The 22,356-nt window shown below is 36.8% G+C and overlaps 1 protein-coding gene across 6 annotated transcripts in view; it reads left to right on the forward strand.

Moving 5' to 3' along the window:
* atp8a2 (ATPase phospholipid transporting 8A2) overlaps nucleotides 1-22,356 on the forward strand; it is a 64,931-nt gene that overhangs the window by 16,494 nt on the left and 26,081 nt on the right. For all 6 annotated transcript variants that reach the window (XM_067435547.1, XM_067435548.1, XM_067435549.1 and 3 more), the window contains 22 exons: nucleotides 1,330-1,429; nucleotides 3,411-3,509; nucleotides 3,660-3,705; nucleotides 4,208-4,248; nucleotides 4,521-4,594; nucleotides 4,801-4,870; nucleotides 6,364-6,491; nucleotides 6,580-6,691; nucleotides 7,136-7,304; nucleotides 7,485-7,612; nucleotides 7,901-7,978; nucleotides 8,067-8,155; nucleotides 8,305-8,349; nucleotides 8,472-8,547; nucleotides 8,656-8,761; nucleotides 9,035-9,117; nucleotides 9,216-9,265; nucleotides 9,363-9,432; nucleotides 9,903-9,987; nucleotides 10,082-10,221; nucleotides 12,301-12,439; nucleotides 13,349-13,413. In XM_067435547.1, coding sequence (XP_067291648.1) covers nucleotides 1,330-1,429; nucleotides 3,411-3,509; nucleotides 3,660-3,705; nucleotides 4,208-4,248; nucleotides 4,521-4,594; nucleotides 4,801-4,870; nucleotides 6,364-6,491; nucleotides 6,580-6,691; nucleotides 7,136-7,304; nucleotides 7,485-7,612; nucleotides 7,901-7,978; nucleotides 8,067-8,155; nucleotides 8,305-8,349; nucleotides 8,472-8,547; nucleotides 8,656-8,761; nucleotides 9,035-9,117; nucleotides 9,216-9,265; nucleotides 9,363-9,432; nucleotides 9,903-9,987; nucleotides 10,082-10,221; nucleotides 12,301-12,439; nucleotides 13,349-13,413 — 1,993 coding nt within the window. The remainder of the gene's footprint in view (nucleotides 1-1,329; nucleotides 1,430-3,410; nucleotides 3,510-3,659; nucleotides 3,706-4,207; nucleotides 4,249-4,520; nucleotides 4,595-4,800; nucleotides 4,871-6,363; nucleotides 6,492-6,579; nucleotides 6,692-7,135; nucleotides 7,305-7,484; nucleotides 7,613-7,900; nucleotides 7,979-8,066; nucleotides 8,156-8,304; nucleotides 8,350-8,471; nucleotides 8,548-8,655; nucleotides 8,762-9,034; nucleotides 9,118-9,215; nucleotides 9,266-9,362; nucleotides 9,433-9,902; nucleotides 9,988-10,081; nucleotides 10,222-12,300; nucleotides 12,440-13,348; nucleotides 13,414-22,356) is intronic.

The following is a 22,356-nucleotide window of genomic DNA, read 5'->3' on the forward strand; positions in this document are numbered from 1 at the left end:
TCTGTATGGATATGATTGTGTTAAAATGATAGGCCAGTACTTGCAACAAAAGCTTGGTAGATTTGGATCTCAGATTACTTTCATATTAGTGCCATAATACGGAAGCTTATACAAAATCAACCTCTCAGTACTGAAAACACTCACCCACACACTCTTCATCGATCCACCACCAGTATATTCTAAAGATTCGATTCTGTTCTAAAAGGCTCTATTTTGGTTCTTGCAACAACATTAAGGCGGCCCTTGAAATCTATAGCCGTTCTGTCATTGGCTAATTTCAGATCAGATGGCGGGCTGACCTTTTCTGCTCATCAGCTTCTCAGTACAATGCCTCTCTGACTGGAGCAGTGGAAATTTTAATAAGAATTGTTCAGATCACTCTCTTATTCCTTGATCTTCATGTTTTATTTACCAACTGGTTTCTGCTTCCCATTGCATTGGCATCAATTGGTCAGCTGTCAATCACAAAGTAACTAGATCAACAAATCCAGCAGTGCAATCATCCATATCAGTCTTTTAGGGTAACCCCAGGTACTACACATTATGGTGACCGCGGTTCGGGTTACTGTGTGTGTGATTGGACCGCTGAATGTTAATGAAGGGGATCGTATGAATGGTTTCAGCCACTCTTTGATGTCAACGATAGCCTGCCGTACTTCCAGGTCAGCTACCGAGCTGCTGTTTGACGCCGTAGTGTGGGTTACACTGGGTGTGTTAGGCTGTGAACTCATTGCAGATGAGCCCAGAAGGGTGTCATGTTTACAAAGAGGATCAAACTCGCACAAGTACACACGCTGTATTATAGAAACATGCTTACGATTGGATTTACACAATACGTGCCTCCAGATGCGGATACAAACACACCCACACAAACAAACACTGACTCATGTGTAGATTTAGATGGACAGCCTTGGGACGGAGGCAAATTTGTAGTCCCGGAGGTTATTTTTAGGAATTCTTAACAGCTATTCTAATGACTGTATAACATTTACCACTGCAATCAGCTATTCAAGAGCTACTTAGGGGTTCGATCAATACAGATAATTGACAGACACGCCGAGAAACATCCATCCTAACAGCCCAAACACTTATTTTGGGATTATTTATTTAAATTTAATGCAGTGAGTAGGTGTTTGTGAAAGCATATGGATGCTGGCTTTCGAAACACTTACGACTGCTTTTTTTTTAATAGAAGCCTGCGTGGAGCTAATCCTAAATTAGTGCTCTTATGGCCTTGGTTGTGTGTGCGTGTATATATAGATGTTTTAAAATAGTTTGAAGGTGATAGATTGCTTTTAAACTCATCAATTTTCCCTTTTCACCCTCTAGCACGGCTAAATACGGGATCCTCACCTTCCTGCCACGGTTCTTGTACGAACAGATCAGGCGAGCGGCTAATGCCTTCTTCCTCTTCATTGCTCTCATGCAGGTATGACACTTGGGATGGTCAGACAACTGTACGGACTACATCTGCTTTGTTTTGAGCACCTCAAAGTACAAAATGCGTTTCTTATGTTGGTCACGTTCAAGGGGGATATCCATCCGAGGAGCCATGCTGCTTATGCTGACCATGTGATTTTTCGGTCATTTGCCAACATGTCCATTTGTGTATTATTTCCGTTTTTGGAAGTTGTCCACTATTTTACTCTCATCCACTTTAAGTCACTATCCACTGTCAATAACTGCGGCCACACAATCCAACTAGATAGGCCAGTATTGCATGAAAAAGTATGAGCAAAAAAAGCTAAAAGGTTTCTTCATTGTGTGATGTTGTTTACTCATTGCAGTGCTTTATATACCTCAAAAGCTTTTCTGAAATGTTAAACTTCTACGATTAATTCAACATTAGTTTTGAAGTCTTAAAGGGATAGTTTATCCAAAAGTAAAAATTTACTCATTTACATACCCTCATGTCGTTCCAAATCTGTATGACATTTTTATTTAGTTTTGATAATTTACTCGTAACAAAATAGAAGATGACTAGTGCTTTTAAACCATAGACTGTAAAAAAATATGGACATAGTGTCCGTGACTTCACCCATAGGATTCCGATAAGCAGTCCTGAAGCTTAAAGTAAGGGCGAGCTGGGCGTTGCCATCATGCGAGCGAATCATCGCGTGTCACTCCCGCATTACAGAAAATGGGCAAAAAGGCGGGATGTGGGCAGAGCTTAGGTGACTAAATGACTATAGACGGCGAATAAACGGCTATCCACCTGTCACTCATAGTAACCACGCCCTTAATTATGCAGAACTTTAAGGCTTTATATAACGTAAACTAATGAGTTATAAAAAAAATCACCCCCCTCACAGTTGTCATGAAGGTCAAAATTAGCCGCATAGACCAAAACACAATTTGTACCAGGCTGTGAACATGTTTTTTTCTGCTGTAAAATTGGGAATTTTAACAAGGGGCTCAATGAGATTCTGCCACCTTCTGGAGCCTGTCCCTAGTGGCCAATCGATTAGTTGCAGTTTACATTACTTCCGTATTGGCTTCAAGAGAGATTGCGGGAGGTTGCCGCTTGTTTTAAACTCTTAAAAGGACCATAAATATAGAGGCTTCCGTAATGGGTAGTTCTAGGAACTTGGTTTCAGGAACAAGCCATCAGGGTGGTTCCCAGAGAACTAACAATTCCCCTAGGAGATTTTCCTGGTTGCATTCCCGCCGCCAGTAGGAGCTCTGAAGTGACAGAAGCCACCCTTCGTGTTGTGACATTTATTTTGACGGTGCTGAGAACGCTGTCTGGGCACACAGCTCTCACATTCTCTGTCATCATTAGTTTACAATCTGTTTAACAGTCTTGTCTAATATTATTAGATAGGTAGAAGTGTTATGCAAAGAAAGTATAAAGTATATGAAAAGTATTTGAATATGAAAGTATAAAGTATATGAAAAGTAGCATTTGCTGTGTGGCTTATGTCGCTAGCTTAACAGAAATACATAATCATGTTTCGATTGGTCCCCTCAAAGTTACGTTTTTCTCTTTAGCTTAAAATAAAGGCGGGTGCTGGTGTTTTGTGTGCGTTCGACCAATCAGCGTTCACTTACATACCTGGTAGTTCCTATTGTGCTGGGTTAGACCCTACTCTAAAGCAGGAGCTAATTTATGTCCCCCAAAGGGAGTTCCTAGAACTAAAATGTATTGTTCCCGCCGTGCGAACACAGCCAAATCCGGGTACTTCCGCCAGTAATTCAAGGAACTATGAAAAGGTTCCTCTGGTGCGTAAAAATAGTCCATACAACTTGTACACTATATTCCAAATCTTGTGAAGTCATACAGATTAGGAATCTGTTTTCCCTATCTATTTTTGTTTTCTCTTTTAAATGGGACTTTGCTAAAGCATGTTTTTGTACCACCAAGTAAAGTAGCCCATTTTATGTTCATCTGTGTATATTTTCAAATGCAGCAAATCCCTGATGTCTCACCGACGGGTCGCTACACAACGCTGGTGCCCCTTATCTTTATTCTGACAGTGGCTGGGATCAAGGAGATCATTGAGGATTATGTGAGTATTCTGCTGAATGGAGCGCTGCATTGACGTTAAACTGTCCAGACCTTGTTTTGACAACACAGGATAAGTGCATTGTCTTTGAAATGCAGTTGAAATCGTTGGATGAATAATGCTGATGATATGTCGCGTGTTGTGTTCTCACAGAAAAGGCATAAAGCAGACAATACGGTGAACAAGAAGAAGACAACAGGTTGAGTGTTACAATCGTATATGTGTATCAGGGTTAAAAATAACTAGGGCAACTTGCAAACACAAATGCCACTTAAAGTAACAAAAATCCCCTAGAAAATTTGAGGGCTAGAGGTGCTTTGTTATGTAACATTTATTATATTTTGTAATGCTCTATTTAAGTTATGGGTTTAGTGCTTTTGCTGTCATGGTAGTGACCTATATCTGTCAAATGTGGATTCACTTGTAGCTAATATTACGTGGGTTTGAAATTAAGCTCTGAAAACACCATTAATACGATATTAATCATTATTAATGTTTCAAATATTTTTACATTTAGCTTACCTTTGCCCATAATCTAATAATATTAAATGTAACATGTTGCAGATCTCAAAATGACGATTGATTTTTAATGTTTAATATATAATTTACATTATAATATTTATATATATATATATATATAATATTTGAGAGGTTTATATATTCATGGTGAGAATTTTGCTGATGATGTCATTGTTTTCTAGTACTGCGTAACGGAGCATGGCAGACCATCATATGGAAGCAGGTAACCCTGTCTTTTTGTCTCTTTCTGCATCTTTTTTTTTCTTATTCTATTCCTCCTTCCCTCCTTTCAGTCAGTGATGCTATGTGTTTGGTAACAACTGCTTTTTTCAGCTCACCTCTCACTGCTATTTTTTTTGTTTTTACTTTACTTTCTCTTTATTTTTGTACAGCTGTGTGTTGCACCTCCTTTCTATGTTTCCAAGCACTGTGGTCTATTTCTTAATCTCATTTTCTCCCTCCTCATGCTGTTGCACTGCTGCACCTGCCCACTAGGTGGCAGTGGGAGACATAGTCAAGGTGACCAATGGGCAGCATCTCCCGGCTGACATGGTCATAGTGTCCTCCAGGTCAGCACCACAGTGTATTTGTGTGTGAATATACGTGGGGTTTGTCTTGCTGTGTTTGTGCTGTGGTGTGATTTATAACTGTGAAAAATAAGTTACATGTGATTATTGGGAATATGTGTCAGTGAAATATTTGTGTGTGTGTGTGTGTTGTGCTTATATTTGTGTTCAGCTGTTTTTTGTTAAATCTGTGGCTGTTTTTCTCACAGTGAACCTCAGGCGATGTGCTATACTGAAACATCCAATTTAGATGGCGAGACCAACCTAAAGATTCGACAGGTACATATTACAAAAGTATTGTGTGTTTGTGTAATATGTTCTAAGAGTATAAACAACAGGGGTCACCAATAGGTCACATTTTGCAACTTTTTTAAAGGGTTATTTCATTTAAATTGATGTCATTAATGACTCACCCTAATATCGTTCCACACCCGTAAGACCTCCGTTCATCATTGATTTATTATTTGAGGATTGAACACACACAAGGAAGAGAAGACAATGCTGAATAAAAACATAGTTTTTGTTATTTTTGGGCCAAAATGTATTTTCGATGCTTCAAGAGATTCTAATTAACCAACTCAAACAGTGCTGACGTGGAAGCCAGGAGAAACATTGTGCCATGAAAGAACAAGTAATAGAAGACTTTCCATTCCACAAATCACCAATTTTCACCATGGATTTAAAGGGATAGTTCATTCAGAAATGAAATCCAACATGTAGGTGTTTTTGTTTCTTCAGTAGAACACAAATTAAGATTTTTAACTCCATCCTTTGCTGTGTGTACGTCATATAATCATGTGAATGGGTAATGTTCTATGAGAGCAAAAAAAAAAAAAACATGCTTAGACAACATGCACAAAGAGCCTGTGGCTCATGACACATTGATATCTTAAGACACAAAAGGATCAGTTTGTGTGAGAAATCAAGCTGTATTTATATAATTATTTACCTCAAATACAACGCTAAATCCAGCAGCCTGGAAGTCTCTTCACTTCCGGTAAGGTCAATATACACGCGTTGGATAGACGCGCTTCACTTCCGGTATGGTCATCATCCAAGCTCTGGCTCGTATGGTAGGAGTTAAAATGGTTGGAGTTAAAAATCTTAATTTGTGTTCTACTGAATAAACAAAGGCACCTACATCTTGGATGCACTGGGGGTAAGCAGATAAACATAAAATTTTCATTTTTGGGTGAACTATCCCTTTAACACTTGGTGGCAAACAAACTTTTAATTAAAATAAAATACCACTATAACCAGTAGATGGCGGCAGAGAAACACTTATTGGCTTATTAGTAGTCATTTCCACTCCCTAATATTTTTTTCACGTTTTGCTTTTCAGTTTATATTTAGACATTATAAATTCACTATATTAAAATATCAAATAATCAAGAAATAAATTCAAAGTAAGATTTTTTGTACCAAAGTATGAAGTAGGGAAAGTCTTTTCTTCAAATTGTGACTGAACTACATAGAAAGAGAGCTCTTTTTATGATCACTGAAGCTGTCGGTCAGTTTAATATGATACTATGATAGAAGAACAATTATACATTTAATAAGAGTATAATATCTCGATTTTTCCTATAAAAATTATGTTGTTACACGTTACTGTTGTTAATAAAAGTTACTTTTATTTGCATCTCAGTGCTTTACTTTCAAATGTGCATTTCCAAGAAATAAACTTAATGCGCTGCCAAATCTGTAGAAATTAGTGCTCTCAAATGTTAGTCTGGAGCTCTGAACATACTTGCTGTTTGTTCCTTGTGTTTCAGGGTCTCTCACTCACAGCTACTTTTCAGTCTCTGGAGGAGCTGATAGCTTTGTCTGGTCGTCTTGAATGTGAGGGGCCAAACAGACACTTGTACGACTTCACTGGAACACTACGCTTAGAAAACCTCAAGTACGCCAACTCACTATTTTAGGTGGTGTGAATGTAAAAAATAACACATACATACACTTAATTCAGTGACCATGTGCTTGAATTACAGTCCAGCTCCGCTTGGGCCAGACCAGGTGCTGCTACGAGGCGCCCAGCTCAGGAACACGCAATGGGTTGTGGGAATTGTAGTCTACACTGGACATGATTCCAAACTCATGCAGGTAAGTGTGATCTCAGAAACGCTGGATGATGACCAGTGTTGTTACTGTTAACTAAAATTAAAACTATTAAAATCACTTGTGTTAACTGAAATAAAATAATCAGTTGTAAATAATAAAATCACTATGACAGTACTTTTTTGAATTTTCATAAAGATGAATCATAAACAGATCTTTGGTACATCTAAAAATCATCTAAATTAATCATCTAAAAATTACTGAGGCTACACTAGTTTAATACCTTTTATAGATTGAAACTGTAAATTGTAATATGCATCTACACTACCATTCAAAGTTCTGGTGTCTGGTTTAAAAAATGTTTTTGAATTAAGTTTCTAATGCTCACCGAGGCTGCATTTATTAAATTACAATTAATTAAAAAATACTGACCCCCAAACGTTTGAACGGTAGTGTATAGAGCTTTAATATAATGTTTCCATCCTGCAGAATTCCACTAAAGCGCCACTTAAACGCTCTAATGTGGAGCGTGTGACAAACATGCAGATCCTGGTTCTGTTCGGGATTCTCCTGGTCATGGCACTAGTCAGCTCCATTGGGGCCGCCATATGGAACGAACAGCACACGGATGAGGCTTGCTGGTACCTTTCCCGTGCAGGTATATATATATACACACATCTGTTTAGCACAGTGAAACCTACTTTGCCCTTTTAGATGTGGATTTAGAATTTTTATTCTAACTTTTTCACTTACTAGCCCTAAATAAATGGTTTTGAACTGTTGATCATTTTGCATATGTTCATGTTCATAAAATAAGCTTATGTCATTGTCTATCCAGGTGACATCTCCCTGAACTTCTGGTACAATCTGCTGACCTTCATCATCCTCTATAACAACCTGATTCCAATCAGCCTACTGGTCACTCTAGAAGTGGTCAAATTCACACAGGCTCTCTTCATTAACTGGGTAATTACTAAATATCACCAATTAAATTGGGACTAAACTGATAAAAACACCGTATTAAACATCTCGACAAACGATTTTGGCCTTTTAAAATGGTTTCAGACAAAACTGGAAATTGCTGTTTTGCATGAAACTTTCATGAACTGAAAATTCAGTGCATCACTCAGTGTTAAAATAAAGCATTTTTTTCAAACTCTGCCAAAACCATGAGCAGAAAGCTGCGATTCAAACTGAAACCTAAGAATTTGAACCGTTATGAATAAATGCTTTGTTCTTCATGCATATCTACAGGATGTTGAGATGTATTATGCCGAGACAGACACTCCCGCTATGGCCCGAACGTCCAATCTGAATGAAGAACTAGGCCAAGTGAGGAGAAGCTCGGCTCATTAACTTTTACAAATGTTAATCGACATTATCTCCAATACGTCTCATGCGTTGTCTTTTTCTTTTTCAGGTAAAATACCTATTTTCAGATAAGACGGGCACTCTCACCTGCAACATCATGCATTTTAAAAAGTGCACGATAGCTGGAATTACATACGGGTAATTGTAGTGTTCCTTTGCTTTTGTACATCAATACACTCACATTATCTTTGTGCTTTGCATCGTTCTGGCTCTATTAGGGTGCATTGATCTGTTACTTTTTGTTTATGTTTGTGTGAGTGGCCACTGATCTATAACGCTGTCTCCAGGCACTTCCCAGACCTGGAATGTGATCGATCCATGGAAGACTTCAGGTCAGATGCCGCTGATTCTATCTCTCCTGTACACTGGCGAATATTACGCAGGTCTAAGAGGATATTGTGCATTATGAAATTATGTTGCCCATTACGTCTTATTTCTGTCTGTCTTTTTGCAGTCACCTTCCCTCTACAAGTAATAATTCTACTGAGTTTGATGATCCTGCTCTTATCCAGAACATTGAGAAGAACCATGTAAGAGTTGTTTAGCTGTTCTCTATTCTATCTTGGATATTAAAACACCTTTTCTTTTGAATTGTGTAGGTATATAGTTAAAATCTGCCCTTTTCTCGTTTTCTATAGCCCACATGCCCCCAGATTTGTGAGTTTTTGACCATGATGGCTGTTTGTCATACTGTTGTTCCTGAGCGAGAAGGAGACCAACTTATCTACCAGGCTTCCTCACCAGGTATAGCAATATTCTTTTTGGTTTCTAATTGGAATTTGAAGCTTCTCCTTCAATTTGATTTAGTGGTTAAACACTTAATTGACACATCATATTAGAAGTTCATGCGACACTGAAGACTGGAGTAATGATGCCAAAATTCAGCTTTGCCACAACAAGAATAAATAAAATATAATAGAAATCAGTTCTTTCAAATTGTAATCATATTTGCTTTATTTTCACTGCATTTTTGGTCAAATAAATGCAGCCTTAATGACTTTTGACGGACGTTTTCAGATGAAGGAGCGCTGGTTAAAGGTGCCAAGAGTCTGGGCTTTGTTTTTACTGCACGAACACCACATTCAGTCATCATAGAGGCGGTTAGTGTGTGTTTCTTTCCATTAATAATGAGAGCTCAAAACATACTCTTTGTATGCCTTTGTATTTATTGTGTACAGTTCTTTTGTTTGTTTCTCAGAGAGGAACAGAACAGACATATGAGCTTCTTAATGTACTAGAATTTTCCAGGTAAGAAAACAGCTGAGCTCTCACACCATCACACATACAACATCACAAACACCCTGTACGTTGTGTTTCAATGCATATTTCTTGATCATTTTTGCAGCAATCGCAAACGGATGTCAGTGATTGTCAGAACACCTACGGGCAAACTTCGGCTTTATTGCAAGGGAGCTGTGAGTGTTTCATAAACCACATAATTAGCACAGATGCAGAATGTACAGTAGTGAAGAATGTACAGTAGCGTTCAAAAGGTTTTTGTATCTTTAGCTCATCAAGGCTGCCTTTATTTGATCCAAATATAGTAAAACAGTAATATTATGAAATATTACAATTTAAGATAACTGTTTTATATTTTAATATATTTAATTAATGTAATTAATTTCAGTTTCTGTTCAAAGCTGATTTTTTTTAGCAGCCATTACTCCAGAAATAGAATATTTTGTAAAATTATAAATGTATTTTATTGTCACTTTGGACTAATATAATTCATCCTTGCAGAATAAAAATATTACTGACCACAAACTGGTAGTGTTTACAGTACATATACAATTTATTCCTTATGATGATAAAGCTTACACTCAATACAGATAGAATTATATGGCACAAGCCATAGCAGTGTAATGATGCTATGCATGTATTACAGGACAATGTGATTTTTGAGCGCCTGAATGAGACATCACAGTATAAGGACCTAACCGAGGCCCATCTGGAGCAGTTTGCCACAGAAGGTGATGAGTTTCTCAAGCATGTCATTTGTTTGAAGGGTTAAAAGTTTATCTTCTCTTTGGATTAACTTTGGTTTGTATTTGTTTGCATGTGCAGGGCTGCGGACACTTTGTTTTGCGTATGTGGACCTTGAGGAGGGGGCGTATCAGGAATGGTTGAAGGAGTACAATCGTGTCAGCACTGTGCTAAAGGACAGGGCACAGAAACTGGAGGAATGCTTCGAACTCATAGAGAAGGTACATAATACATATGCCATGCTTATCACTAGAGAACAGCTATTATAGTTTAGCTATATAGTATAGCTATTATTAGTCTTAGACAGAACAGAGCAAAACTGCCATATGTCTTGTTTATATGCTACTAAGGCTTTGGTCACACTGCACTCATTTGATTTGACCTCAAATCTGATAAGTCTCTTTTTGCAAGTGATGCTCTTGGATCAATTTGTTCAGACATTATGATGAATATCTACTATAGTTGCTATAGTAATGACATGCGAGTAGATGTCAGTGTGTCACTGATGGAAATCATGCCAATGTCTTCTTCATCATGACATCTAATGACCTTGCTTAAATCCCAAGGTGCTTAAGTGAACATATGGCTGACATTTTACGATTTTTGCATATACAGTGTTTGAAAAAGAGACGGATAGATAGATAGATAGATAGATAGATAGATAGATAGATAGATAGATAGATAGATAGATAGATAGATAGATAGATAGATAGATAGATAGATAGATAGATAGATAGATAGATAGATAGATAGATAGATAGATAGATAGATAGATAGTGCTTCAGCTGCAGTGCTTTGATTGGTCAACAGGTGGCACTGTAACATTACATTTTCACAGCTGTGAACTCAAATTGTGCAGAAGGTGGTGCTTTGTTGTTTTCTCATTAACTGCTAGAAGCTATAAACTCACTGTCTCCCCATTAGGCCAGATTACACCATTTTGCAAAACTTACTGATCAGAGATCTAAGCCCCGGGACACAGACACTGCTATATAGAGCTGTGAAAATCCAGTTTGTTGGGTTTTTTGTGCTTTTCAGGGCACTGGCCCAGATTAGTAGTCTGAGGAGGGGTTGGTATACCACAGTGAGGATAATTACCTGCACCGGTCTGCCAAGAGCCCTATAAACCAGAGTCAACAACACTACTGTGTTACCTCTGCACACACACATGAACACTCCACAAATAGTCCATATACAAATACTTACATGGAGGAAAGAGAAAATAGAAAGAATTGGTTAAGAAATGGTGAAAGATGAAAAGGGGTAGATCAGATGGATTGAGAAGGTGTGAAAGATGCTGAGGTGTCAGGTTGTTGCGTCACCTATTTTTACTGAATTTCTGTTTGCTTCTGTGTGTGGCTTTATTTAGTATGAAGGTTTGAAAAAAATGTTGTGCGCTATTACTTTTCTAAGAAATCAGATTTAGCATTTTTCTTTAATTTTCTGAAATTAGCAAACAGGATTCAGAATTGTAATTAAAATTCAGCTTTTCATGCATTTATCTCCAATAATTTTACACTATAAATCATCCATAAACATTTTAGCATGCACAAAATCTGGTATGTTTTCCATAAACAAGACAATATCAACATTTCTATAAAATTATATATATATATATATATATATATATATATATATATACACACACACATACATTGCACTTGGCGATGTAAGGCTTGGATGCAGCTGCTCGACCATGGAAATCCATTCCATGAAGCTTTCTACGCACTGTTCTTGAGCTAATCTGAAGACCACGTTTGGAGGTCTGTAACTGTTTACTCTGCAGAAAGTTCTGCGCACTGTGCACCTCAGCATGCGCTAACCCCTCTCTGTTATTTTGCGTGGCCTACCACTTTGTGGCTTGAGTTGTTTTTTTTACCAATTGCTTTCACTTTGTTATACCACTAACAGTTGACCGTTGAATATTAAGTAGTTTGAAAATTTCACAAATGGATTTATTGCACAGGTGGCAGCTGATCACAGTACCACGCTTGAATTCACTGAGTTCCTGAGAGCGACCCATTCTTTCACAAATGTTTGTAGAAGCATCTGGATGAATAGGTGCTTGATTTTATACACCTGTGGCCATGGAAGTGATTGGAACACCTGGATTCAATTATTTGGAGGGGTGTCCCATTAAATATATATAAATTCCAAGTCCAATTATTTTTTTATGTGCGGAAAGTAACAATTTAGATTTTTAAAGTTTAAATGATAAATTTTAAATAGAAAAATCTGGTTTTCTGTTTTCTTCTCCCATCTTTCTCTTAATTGCTTTCTTTCATCTCTTTGCCATTCAGAACTTGTTGCTGCTGGGTGCCACTGCGATAGAAGACCGGTTGCAAGCGGGAGTCCCGGAAACCATAGCAACACTCATGAAAGCCGACATCAAGATCTGGGTTCTGACTGGAGACAAGCAGGAAACGGCCATTAATATTGGTGTGTATGATACATAGATGTATACCAGTGGTGTGCATGGCTTGAGGTTTTTTTATATACTATAAATTAAATGTAAATTCATGTCCCAGTTACACTTGATGTTGTCACATTTTCTTGGTTAAACATTACATCAAAAATTCTACTTTGTATTTTTACATTAACAATGTAATTAAAGTGTTAGTTCACCCAAAAATGAAATTGATGTCATTAATGACTCACCCAAATGACGTTCCACACCCATAAGACCTCCGTTCATCTTCAGAACACAGTTTAAGATATTTTATATTTTAGTCCCAGAGCATATGCAGTCTATGCACACTTTACTGTCCATGTCCAGAAAGCTAATAAAAACATCATCAAAGTAGTCCATCTGTGACATCAGTTGGTTAGTTAGAATCTCTTGAAGCATCGAAAATACATTTTGGTCCAAAAATATCAAAAACTACGACTTTATTCAGCATTGTGTTCTCTTCTGTGTTCCTCAAATAAAGATTCAAAAGGCCATCATTTAAGGGAATCGATTCAGAAATCAGAAAATGAGCCTTGAGTTTTGAGTTTTATTACTTTTATTTTATATATATATATATATATATATATATATATATAATTACTTTTTAAATTACAGACAGAAGTGCAATGACACAAAACAATATCAAACAGACACTGATTGAAAACACAGAAGCAGACTCCCAGATTAATGGAGACGTGGAAGGAGGGATAGATAGGCAGTCAGGCGGGCGCTGCAGACAGACAGCTCAAAATAAATTGGGTGAGACTGGAGATAAAGCAGTGGACAGCAGACAGGCATTAGTGGGTAATGACAGATATACAAAGAGGTTAAGTTGTTGTTGGGGTGTGTACGTGTGGCTTTGTGTAACGCCTCTACTGTAACTCTCCTCTGTGTCTCAGGTTACTCCTGTAAGCTGGTGTCACATGGCATGTCCCTCATCATCGTCAATGAAGATTCCCTGGATGTGAGTACATATTGTGTTTGTGAGTGTGTGTGTGTTGGTAAGCGTTTTCTCTAGAGGACGCTGGGTGTGGACGGGTGAAGAAAGTGTGTGTCTTTGTTCCTGTACAGGTGAAGGTAATTAAGGTGTCTGGTGGCATCATTGAGAACATGATGAAAGCCATGATGGATCATATGAACACACACATAAGCTGAACGCACACTCGTTATGACATATAAAAGCACATGAATAAAAGCTGAATAGCACACAGGTGTTTTCTCCATTAGAAGAACATTCCTGTCCCCTATGTTGATTTTAAAGGAGAAATGCTTTAAGGAATGCTTATCATTCTAGTTTTAAAAGGTGAATTATAATAGCTATCAATTTTAGCGATCAATCTCTTTGTTAATGTTTTCCTTATTTTTACAACTCCTCAGTTGTAGGACAACTACTCCGCTCCTCTATTTTTTTCTCACACACAAGGTTAATTACTTCCAGGCAAAGATATTCATACTAGGAAGCTTGTAAAGTCTCAGATCTCTGAGAACAGTCAGCCAGACAGCAGAGCATCACTCACACACATACACTCATGCATAAATACACACACAGACAGAACAGAGCGCTGGAAACAAAAGCTCCCGGGAAGAAACAGGATGAATGTTCTGTGTTTAATTTTTTTTTCCCTTGTTTAGAATGAAATACTGATAACAGTTTGTAAAAATACAGTTGGCAGGTTTTTGGCTCATTTTGTTTCCAGTCATTCTGTTTGTAAAATGAAAACAGTATGTTCAGATGAGTCAGTTTAGTTGTTGTTGGATTGGGGCTTTAAGAGGCCACGCTATATTGTAAATATAATTATGGCTAAAGGTTATTGTTACCCCTAGCATCAAATTGCTTATTTTAAACTCACAGATCCATTTTCAGATGAGAAGCACAAGTGCTGAATGTTGCATGTAATTTAAAAACGGGTAAAGACTCAGTCATTAATGTTTTGCAACTGAATGCCAATGGTATGTTTATGGATTTATTGAGTTACATTATAGCTGTAGAATTTCTCTCATTGTAAATTTAATGTTTGTAATGTTAGCAAGCCAAAACAGCAAAAATGTAAGTGGTGTGTTTTATATACACTATATATATATATATACTACTAAAGTATGGGGTCTGTAAATTTTTTTTATATTATATTATATTATATTATATTATATTATATTATATTATATTATATTATATTATATTAAAGGTGAACTATGTAGTATTTTTGCAGTAAAATATCCAAAAACCACTAGGCCAGTGTTATATATTTGAGAGAGTCGCCTGTCAATTGCGTCATATCTGCGTTACCCTCGGTTTCGGCTTTTATTTGGCAGGAGCGCTTTATTCTTAGCAGTGTGAACAACTGAACGCACGGAGTAACGTCATAACATTGTTTTGAACACACTTAAATGTATCTAATATGATAAACAGAGCTCCATTACCTCAAAATCATAACCGGAAGAGCGGATCTGTGCAGGCGCCCGGCAAATAAGTCCCGTCCCGTCATAATAAAAGTCCCGGTATTTGCGAGGCGGGTATTTGTTTAACAATCGTTTCAGCAGATTTGCTCAGGTCCATAACACTCGGTCCTGCTCTGCTTTAGACTACAGTAACGTTAATAACCGCATGCATGAACGTGATTTCTGCCCGAGTCCTATTTTCCACCGGCTGTGATGAGAAGACCACATCTCCCAAGATGCTGCTCTCACACTTTGCGTCATCAAACTACGCATTTGTTTTGCATAAGCGCCCTCCAGTGGACAAAAGCTGCATAGTGCACCTTTAAAACTAATATTTTGAAACAGCAATTAAATGGTTAAAAATAACTATTTTTTCTAAGTTTTCTATTTTGATATATTTAAAATAAAATTATTCTTTTGATTGCTAAGCTGAAGTTTCAGCATCATTACTTTTATTTGCTTCTCCAAAACATTTCTTATTATTATCAATGTTGAAAACGGTTGTGCTGCTTAATATTTTTGTGGAAATCATGACACACCGTTTTCAGGATTCGTTGATGAAAAGAAATTTATTTTAAAATTAAAATATTTTGGAACATTATAAATGTTATATAAGATTATTAATGTTATATAAAATCTGGATACATTTTATAATTATTTATGTATAATTATTTAAAACATTTGAATGGTAGCACCAATAGAAATATTTAAATAGAATAAATATTTCTAGCAAATTTTAAAATGCATTGCAAAGAATAAATATATATTCTTTTTTGGTGGGGCCAGTAAAAATATTAAAAGGGAAAAAAAATCCTAATTTACTCTTTATCCTAGCAGCTGTGCTAAAACATGTATTGATCAATCAGCATGCAGAACTGAATCTATTTTATAAGGGTATATTACTCATTCCCATTTTTTCAGTAATTACTTGTCATGTCACGTCTTTTCATTTGACTTGTTTGTTGATGCCAAATCCGTGATGGAAATCCAGGCTCAATGTTAGTAGTCCCATTAGGCTCAATCTAAAACCTACGGCCCAGCAACAAGATTTTGTGGTTTCAATGGATAGCGATTAATAAATTATAGTTTTGTTTTGTTCTGCCTCTAATGGGCTGCTGTTTGCAGTAATCAATATTGTACTTTTGAAAATTGTCCAACTGCATTATAGGATTTATTAAATGAGTGTTTATTGGCTTTTTTTTTGTACGTTTTATGCAACTAGTAAAAAGCGTAGTAAAAGATTGACATTTTAAGGAGATGGGAGGTTCTTGTCTTGGTTAAAATCTCAAAAAGAATTCCTTTTTATCTTACCGAGCACTTAAAATAACCCACAATACCTCTGCTGGGGTGAGCTTAATGTCACAGCTGTGTGTGTGTGTGTGTGTGTGTGTGTGTGTGTGTGTGTGTGTGTGTGTGTGTGTGTGTGTGTGTGTGTGTGTGTGTGTGTGTGTGTGTGTGTGTGTGTGTGTGTGTGTGTGTGTGTGTGTGTGTGTGAATGAGAGCGAGTGTGTCAGCTGTCGTTTCGTGTAACGCACAGTTGGGCCAACACATCACAGTCCTTCATGTATTCCTCCTTTCTTTCTGTCTGTCATCTATATAATGCACAAATAAGTTCATCATTGTTGATGGTGTGATTGGTCGATTTTCTCTGTCTCTCCTGTCACACAACTCCTCCTCCGTCTATCAGCGGCTCCCAGATTTACAGGAACAGGGAGTGCATTAGAGTGTGTTCGAGCATAAGTGTGTGTGTGGAGTGAGGTGTAACGCGATCTCCTTTTGGCGCTCAATCTCGTCAAAACAAATTCTGCCAGCAAAGCCTCCTGGGTAAACATGATGGCTTTTGACTCAGACTCTGTGACAAGTTCCATCTGTCACTCCGCTGTGACACACACACACAGTCCCATTCAGACAGCTGGTGTCCTTGTAACACACATGGAGTTATTTTTATCTAAACATTTTCTTTGCCTCCTTCCTTTGTCGTGCATATTCTTTCCGTGGCCCACACATATTTACTCTTACTTTCCCAGACACACACACACACACACTGTCTCTCTGATCTTTCTGATAGGCTGCGTTCCACATTTGCTGTCACACAGCCTGCATTACATGACTTACACAAACATACTTACTGTAGTCATCATTAATCATACACACACAGTTTGTGCTCCTCTTTCCTCTTCCCTTTGTGTAATACAAATATTATACCCAGAATTAAGAGGTCAGCACATGCGCAATAATCAAAATCTCTCTGTCACGCACATTATGATGTGGTGGCCAGAACACTACAGGTATCCACATGTTTGTGTGCTTCTAATGGTATGGGGTGTTTCTGGCATTTAAAGGGATAGTTCACCCTAAGATGAAAATGATGTTAGTAGTTTCTTACGTTCAAGAAGTTACTGTTTATTTCCATATGTTTATGAGCTTATTTTGTCTGTCCAACACAAAAGTACACATTTTTGAAGTTGTTTTCAGCTATTGCTACAATGACAGATCATTCCGACTCCAAAAACAACTTAAATATAGCAAATATAGTTCAGTCATATGGACCACTAATGGTTCTTTTAAGTTGAAAACCTTGTGATGGAATTTTTTGTCCTTTTTTGAGCTTTGTGTGGTCACTTTGAACTTGCATGGCAAGAGAAGAATATTTTAGTGTTCCTTTAAGTTCATTGAAATTGTTGTATTGTGAATATATTCTTGATTGTTTATTATACGTGATATTTATTGAAAGGAAGGAACATTTGACTGTTAAAAATAAAATCCTCAGGAATTTCATTACAACAACAGCAACCTTAAGTCATGATTAATTCAGATTTTACAACTACTCCGTTGTAGGACAATTACTCCACTCCTCTATTTTTTTTCACACACAACGTACATTACACGTACGTTATTGCTTTTATAAAAGTTCCACTTTTATAAAAGTTCCTATATAATAAAAATATTATAGGCATAGGCTTTCATTTTATATATATTATACCATTCCAAAGTTTGTGGTTGCTTGTGAATTGAATTGTATTTTATTTTATAATTTTGTATTATTATTATTATTTTTTTAAATATAAGGTGTGTGTGTGTGTGTGTGTGTGTGTGTGTGTGTGTGTGAGAGAGAGAGAGAGAGAGAGAGAGTCTTGCTGCCTTATGCTGTTTATGACACAACTGCCATTGAACAGATAAGGTGACCTGTCATATGTCACAGCAGTTGGCCTTTAATGTCTCACTCACTTGTGTGTGTGTGTGTGTGTGTGAGAGAGATTTCTCTATGAATGGAGAATGTGATCTGTGATATGTAACACCAAAGGGGCCTTTCTCTCTCTTCTAAATATAAATGTGATAAGATCCCTTTCGCAGGAACCTGAGAACACAACAAAGCTCCAGTGTGTGTGTGTGTGCGCGCACTTGTACAGTAGTGTTTTCTATAAATGTATGTGTGTTTGTGAGAACATGTACTCTATTCAGTTCCCAGCACAAAGATATACAGAAAATAACATTTAGCTTGGATCATGAAATACATTCACTTTTGATATCTGTCAGGGAATGACAGAGAAAAATGTACAGTACATCCAAAATAGGGGAAGTCTGGAGTCTAAATGAGTCCTTAATGGGTATAACACTAGTTTTCTCTAGAGTTCTCAAGAGTTCCTAGCAAGAGGTCTTGATAGAAATGATAGAATAACAGTAAAACTGCATCACCAGCAGCTGTCTAATAGTGTCTGTTCGCTCATTCCATCCGGTCAAAGATTTCACTTAAAATCTCATCACCACCTGAACTCATTCAACACATGGCTGCGTCCATCATGATTTTAAGAGCATAAAACAACTGCTATAATACAATTAAATATTTGCAATTAATATGTTGCTTGCATAATATTTTAGTGGTAAGACTTAAATAAAATGGTTTCGTTAACATTTGTTAATGTATAAGGTGTCACACTAACAATGAATGTAATTAATGCTACAATTTTTTATTGTAGCATTGTTTTATAAATGAAAACTGAACAGTATTATTATAAATGAACATTAACAACTTAATCGTAAAGTACCATTTTAATTTGATTTATATATTCATACAGTTACTAGTCTTGCATTATTTATTTGTTCATTTATTTATTTTACTAAAGCAGTAGTTCACAACCTTTTTGACTCCAAGGCCCTCCATTGTCTACAACAATATTCAAAGGACCCATGACTTTAAGTCATTTGGGAAGTACTGGTAAAATATTTTGGAGGATTTTCCATTTTTAGTCATGTATAAAAATTAGGGCCGGGACTTTAACACGTTAATTAAGATTAATTAATTACAGGAGTTTAACTCGTTAATTAAGATTAATTACGCAAAAAAAATTTAACTACACTTATTTTTGCACCGCGGAACGTTTTTCAATGAATGAGTTTTGACGGGCCGATTATACTGGAACACCAACTAGCATTCACGAGCATGTTCACGAGTCATGACAACAACAAACCATAGTGAACATGAACGGAGAAGCTGATGAGACCGCTTTGCTTGGCCCCGTGGATGGGAAATTTTGTTTAAAAAAATGAAAGGATGGAAGCGTCAACAAGAGCATGGTTGTGTGCAAGCTATACAACAAGGAATTTGCATATCACTGCAGCACATCGAGCCTCAAATATCACAAATATGTTTTTGCTACACTTAATGGCAAACATTGCACTGGTCTGCTGGACTGAAATAAATAAACAATATTTTGTTGATTAAGCTTATGTATTCAGTCATTATTCAATGGTATACTAAAAATCCATGTGAAAAATTACTTCTCACTGTTCTCAGGTCAAATATTTATTTATATGCAATTAAAATGCAATTAATTTCGATTAATTAATTACAAAGCCTCTAATTAATTAGATTAATTGTTTTAATTCATGTTAATGCTGTCTTTACCTCTACAGCCAGTGGAAAAGAATTAGACGGGACTCATTATACGGGACTTCATGTAGTATGAAGCAGGGTGGGGCTAAAAGCTGCTAGAGCGGAATGAAGCCGCTTGAACGATTGCTAATGAGAGACAACCGTGACACACAGCTCGAGAGCAGTGGAGCTTTTGCTATGCCACAGACGGCCCCTTCCGCTTCTTCCAGTAATGCGTATGTGTGGTAACTCAGCGTTGTTTTATCATATTTTATACATTATTTGAGTGTTTTGAAAGTTATGTTATAATGCTAATCTGAGCATTGCGAAGCGGCTAATATGAGACACTTGTTGCACACTGCAGTAAGCTAGATTGATATTAGGCATGGTAAAACATGGTACTCGCGGTAAATCAAGAAAACGAGAGTTGAGTTTAACTGTGTTGAGCTATATAACAATGGTTAGTTTTCTTCCGGTTTCTACAAAATAAAACGGAAATCGAGGTTAACGCGGGGATGATGTCATTGACAGGTGACGCATGGACACGGTCCGTGTCCTGGTTAAAATAGCTTATTTCTCTGGATTTAAACATTCTTGGAAACATTGAGGATAATGTAAGAACACAAGTCAACAAAATATATAACATTGTTCCAGTGGGTTTTGGATATTTTAATCCAAAAATCTTATCTTATATATTGTGCCTTTAAAGGGATAGTTCACCCAAAAATGAAAACTCTGTCATCATTTACTCACCTTAATGTCACCTAATCCAACCCATAAGACTTTCATTCATCTTCGGAAAACACAAATTAAGGTCTTTTTAAGGAATTCTGAAAACTTTAAGTCCCTCCATTCCCAGCCTACAGCCAAAGTTAGTGAAGACATCATAAAAGTAATCCATGTGACTCCAGTGGTTTAACCTTTATTTTATGATGCAAGTGCTTTTGTACCACTTTATTAACAGAAAATTAATCTCCAATGCACGTTCAAGAGAGCACCTCGACGTATGTGTGTTATGATGACGCGAGAGCAGACGTTGTTGCATGAATTTGTAAATAAAGTGAGAAGTTATGTTTTTTGCCCCTATTGGAAGTTTGCTGCAATCCCTGTCCCAGTTGTTAGGAACCCATGTCCTGAAGTGTTGGCAAGGTTATGGTCAGTGAAACTATATAGCTTGAGTTTGCATTAATGCAGGATAAATTCTGTGTTCAGTGTGTGGTTTCTGGTTTCCCAGGGATTAAGATTTAGTGACTGTTGGCGGTTCCCATGGACACGATGCTGGCAGCCGTGATAGCTAGAGGTTTGACTGGCACGTTCTTCAGCCTTATTAGCACCTCTGTGTTGGAGTATTAAGATGTTTACTGCAATGCTAAGCTAATTGCTCACACGCACACAAACCAACTCACCCACTCATACACAAACATTTAGACGGTCATTAATGTGGTCATTTAATTGTTAAATAAATAAGATATGCAAACAGTCCTGTTAGTCCCAGATAAAGATTTATAGACTCACACCCTGGTGAGAGACACATTGACACATCCTGTCTGAAGTTAATACTAAATCAAACCAGCCGCGAGTGTCTAATGGAGACAGTTTATTATTAAAGACGGCTCTCTCTTTTCAACTAAGTTAGCTGGGAAATTTAGTTGTTAATGAATTACGAGTAGCAGTTTTCTTAGGCCACTGTATACACACTGAGACGCAAATGCTTTGACTTTCACCACACAGTTGATCCATAATCAGTCTTAATTCTTTCATTACGTTTCTGTTTTTCTTTCCCTCATGTTTTCCCGGGAAAGGTGAAAGCAAACAGGAATTCCTGAATGAAAAGATAAACACACACACAGGCAAAACATGTTCGGGTTGAGCTGAGGAGAGGAGATGAGCTCTAGTTACTCAGGAATCTTGATGGTTGATCTCAGCTTCACTATAAACTGCGTTCCAAAACCTCGAACTGCTTCTCTTCCTACTGCCTACATAGACAGCTGCCTTCTGAGGGAACATCCTAACCCCCCTGGAATGCTCTGCATAGACAGAAGCATAAATAGGGCACCATACATGCGACTCAACTTGCTATTAGTTTAAGTCAGGATTGATGTTAGCATGCTGCTAAGCTAACGATTCAATAATCATTATGAGCATACAAATAGTCAAATATTAAATGAAGTATTATTCCTGCCTGAATATTTGACCTCACTCTTGTGAAAAAATTACACTTTAGCATACTTTAAAAAATAGTACATATGGAAATAATGTACTTATAAAAGTATAAAGATAAGTATATATTTTAAAGTGCGAAAATAATTTTGTTTTTTTTCGAATACTTATGCATGTTATTTACAATTAAATGAAAATATGTTAGTTTAATCTTAGATTAAATGCAATTAGTTGAATTTTTAAGACTTTTTACCCACTTGAATAGGACTTTAGGATCTTTATATACAATTTCATAATTACTTTGATTGTCTTTGAAATATAGTTAAAGTTTATTGTCGAATATACTGTCAAGCATTCATGGTAATTAAATCAACTTAAATGTAATTTCTATTGAAACTCGTATGCCATGTAATTAAATCTAATCGTAATTACACATTT

Source organism: Pseudorasbora parva, chromosome 24 (genome assembly GCF_024679245.1).
Source record: "Pseudorasbora parva isolate DD20220531a chromosome 24, ASM2467924v1, whole genome shotgun sequence".
Classification (NCBI taxonomy): Eukaryota; Metazoa; Chordata; class Actinopteri; order Cypriniformes; family Gobionidae; genus Pseudorasbora; species Pseudorasbora parva.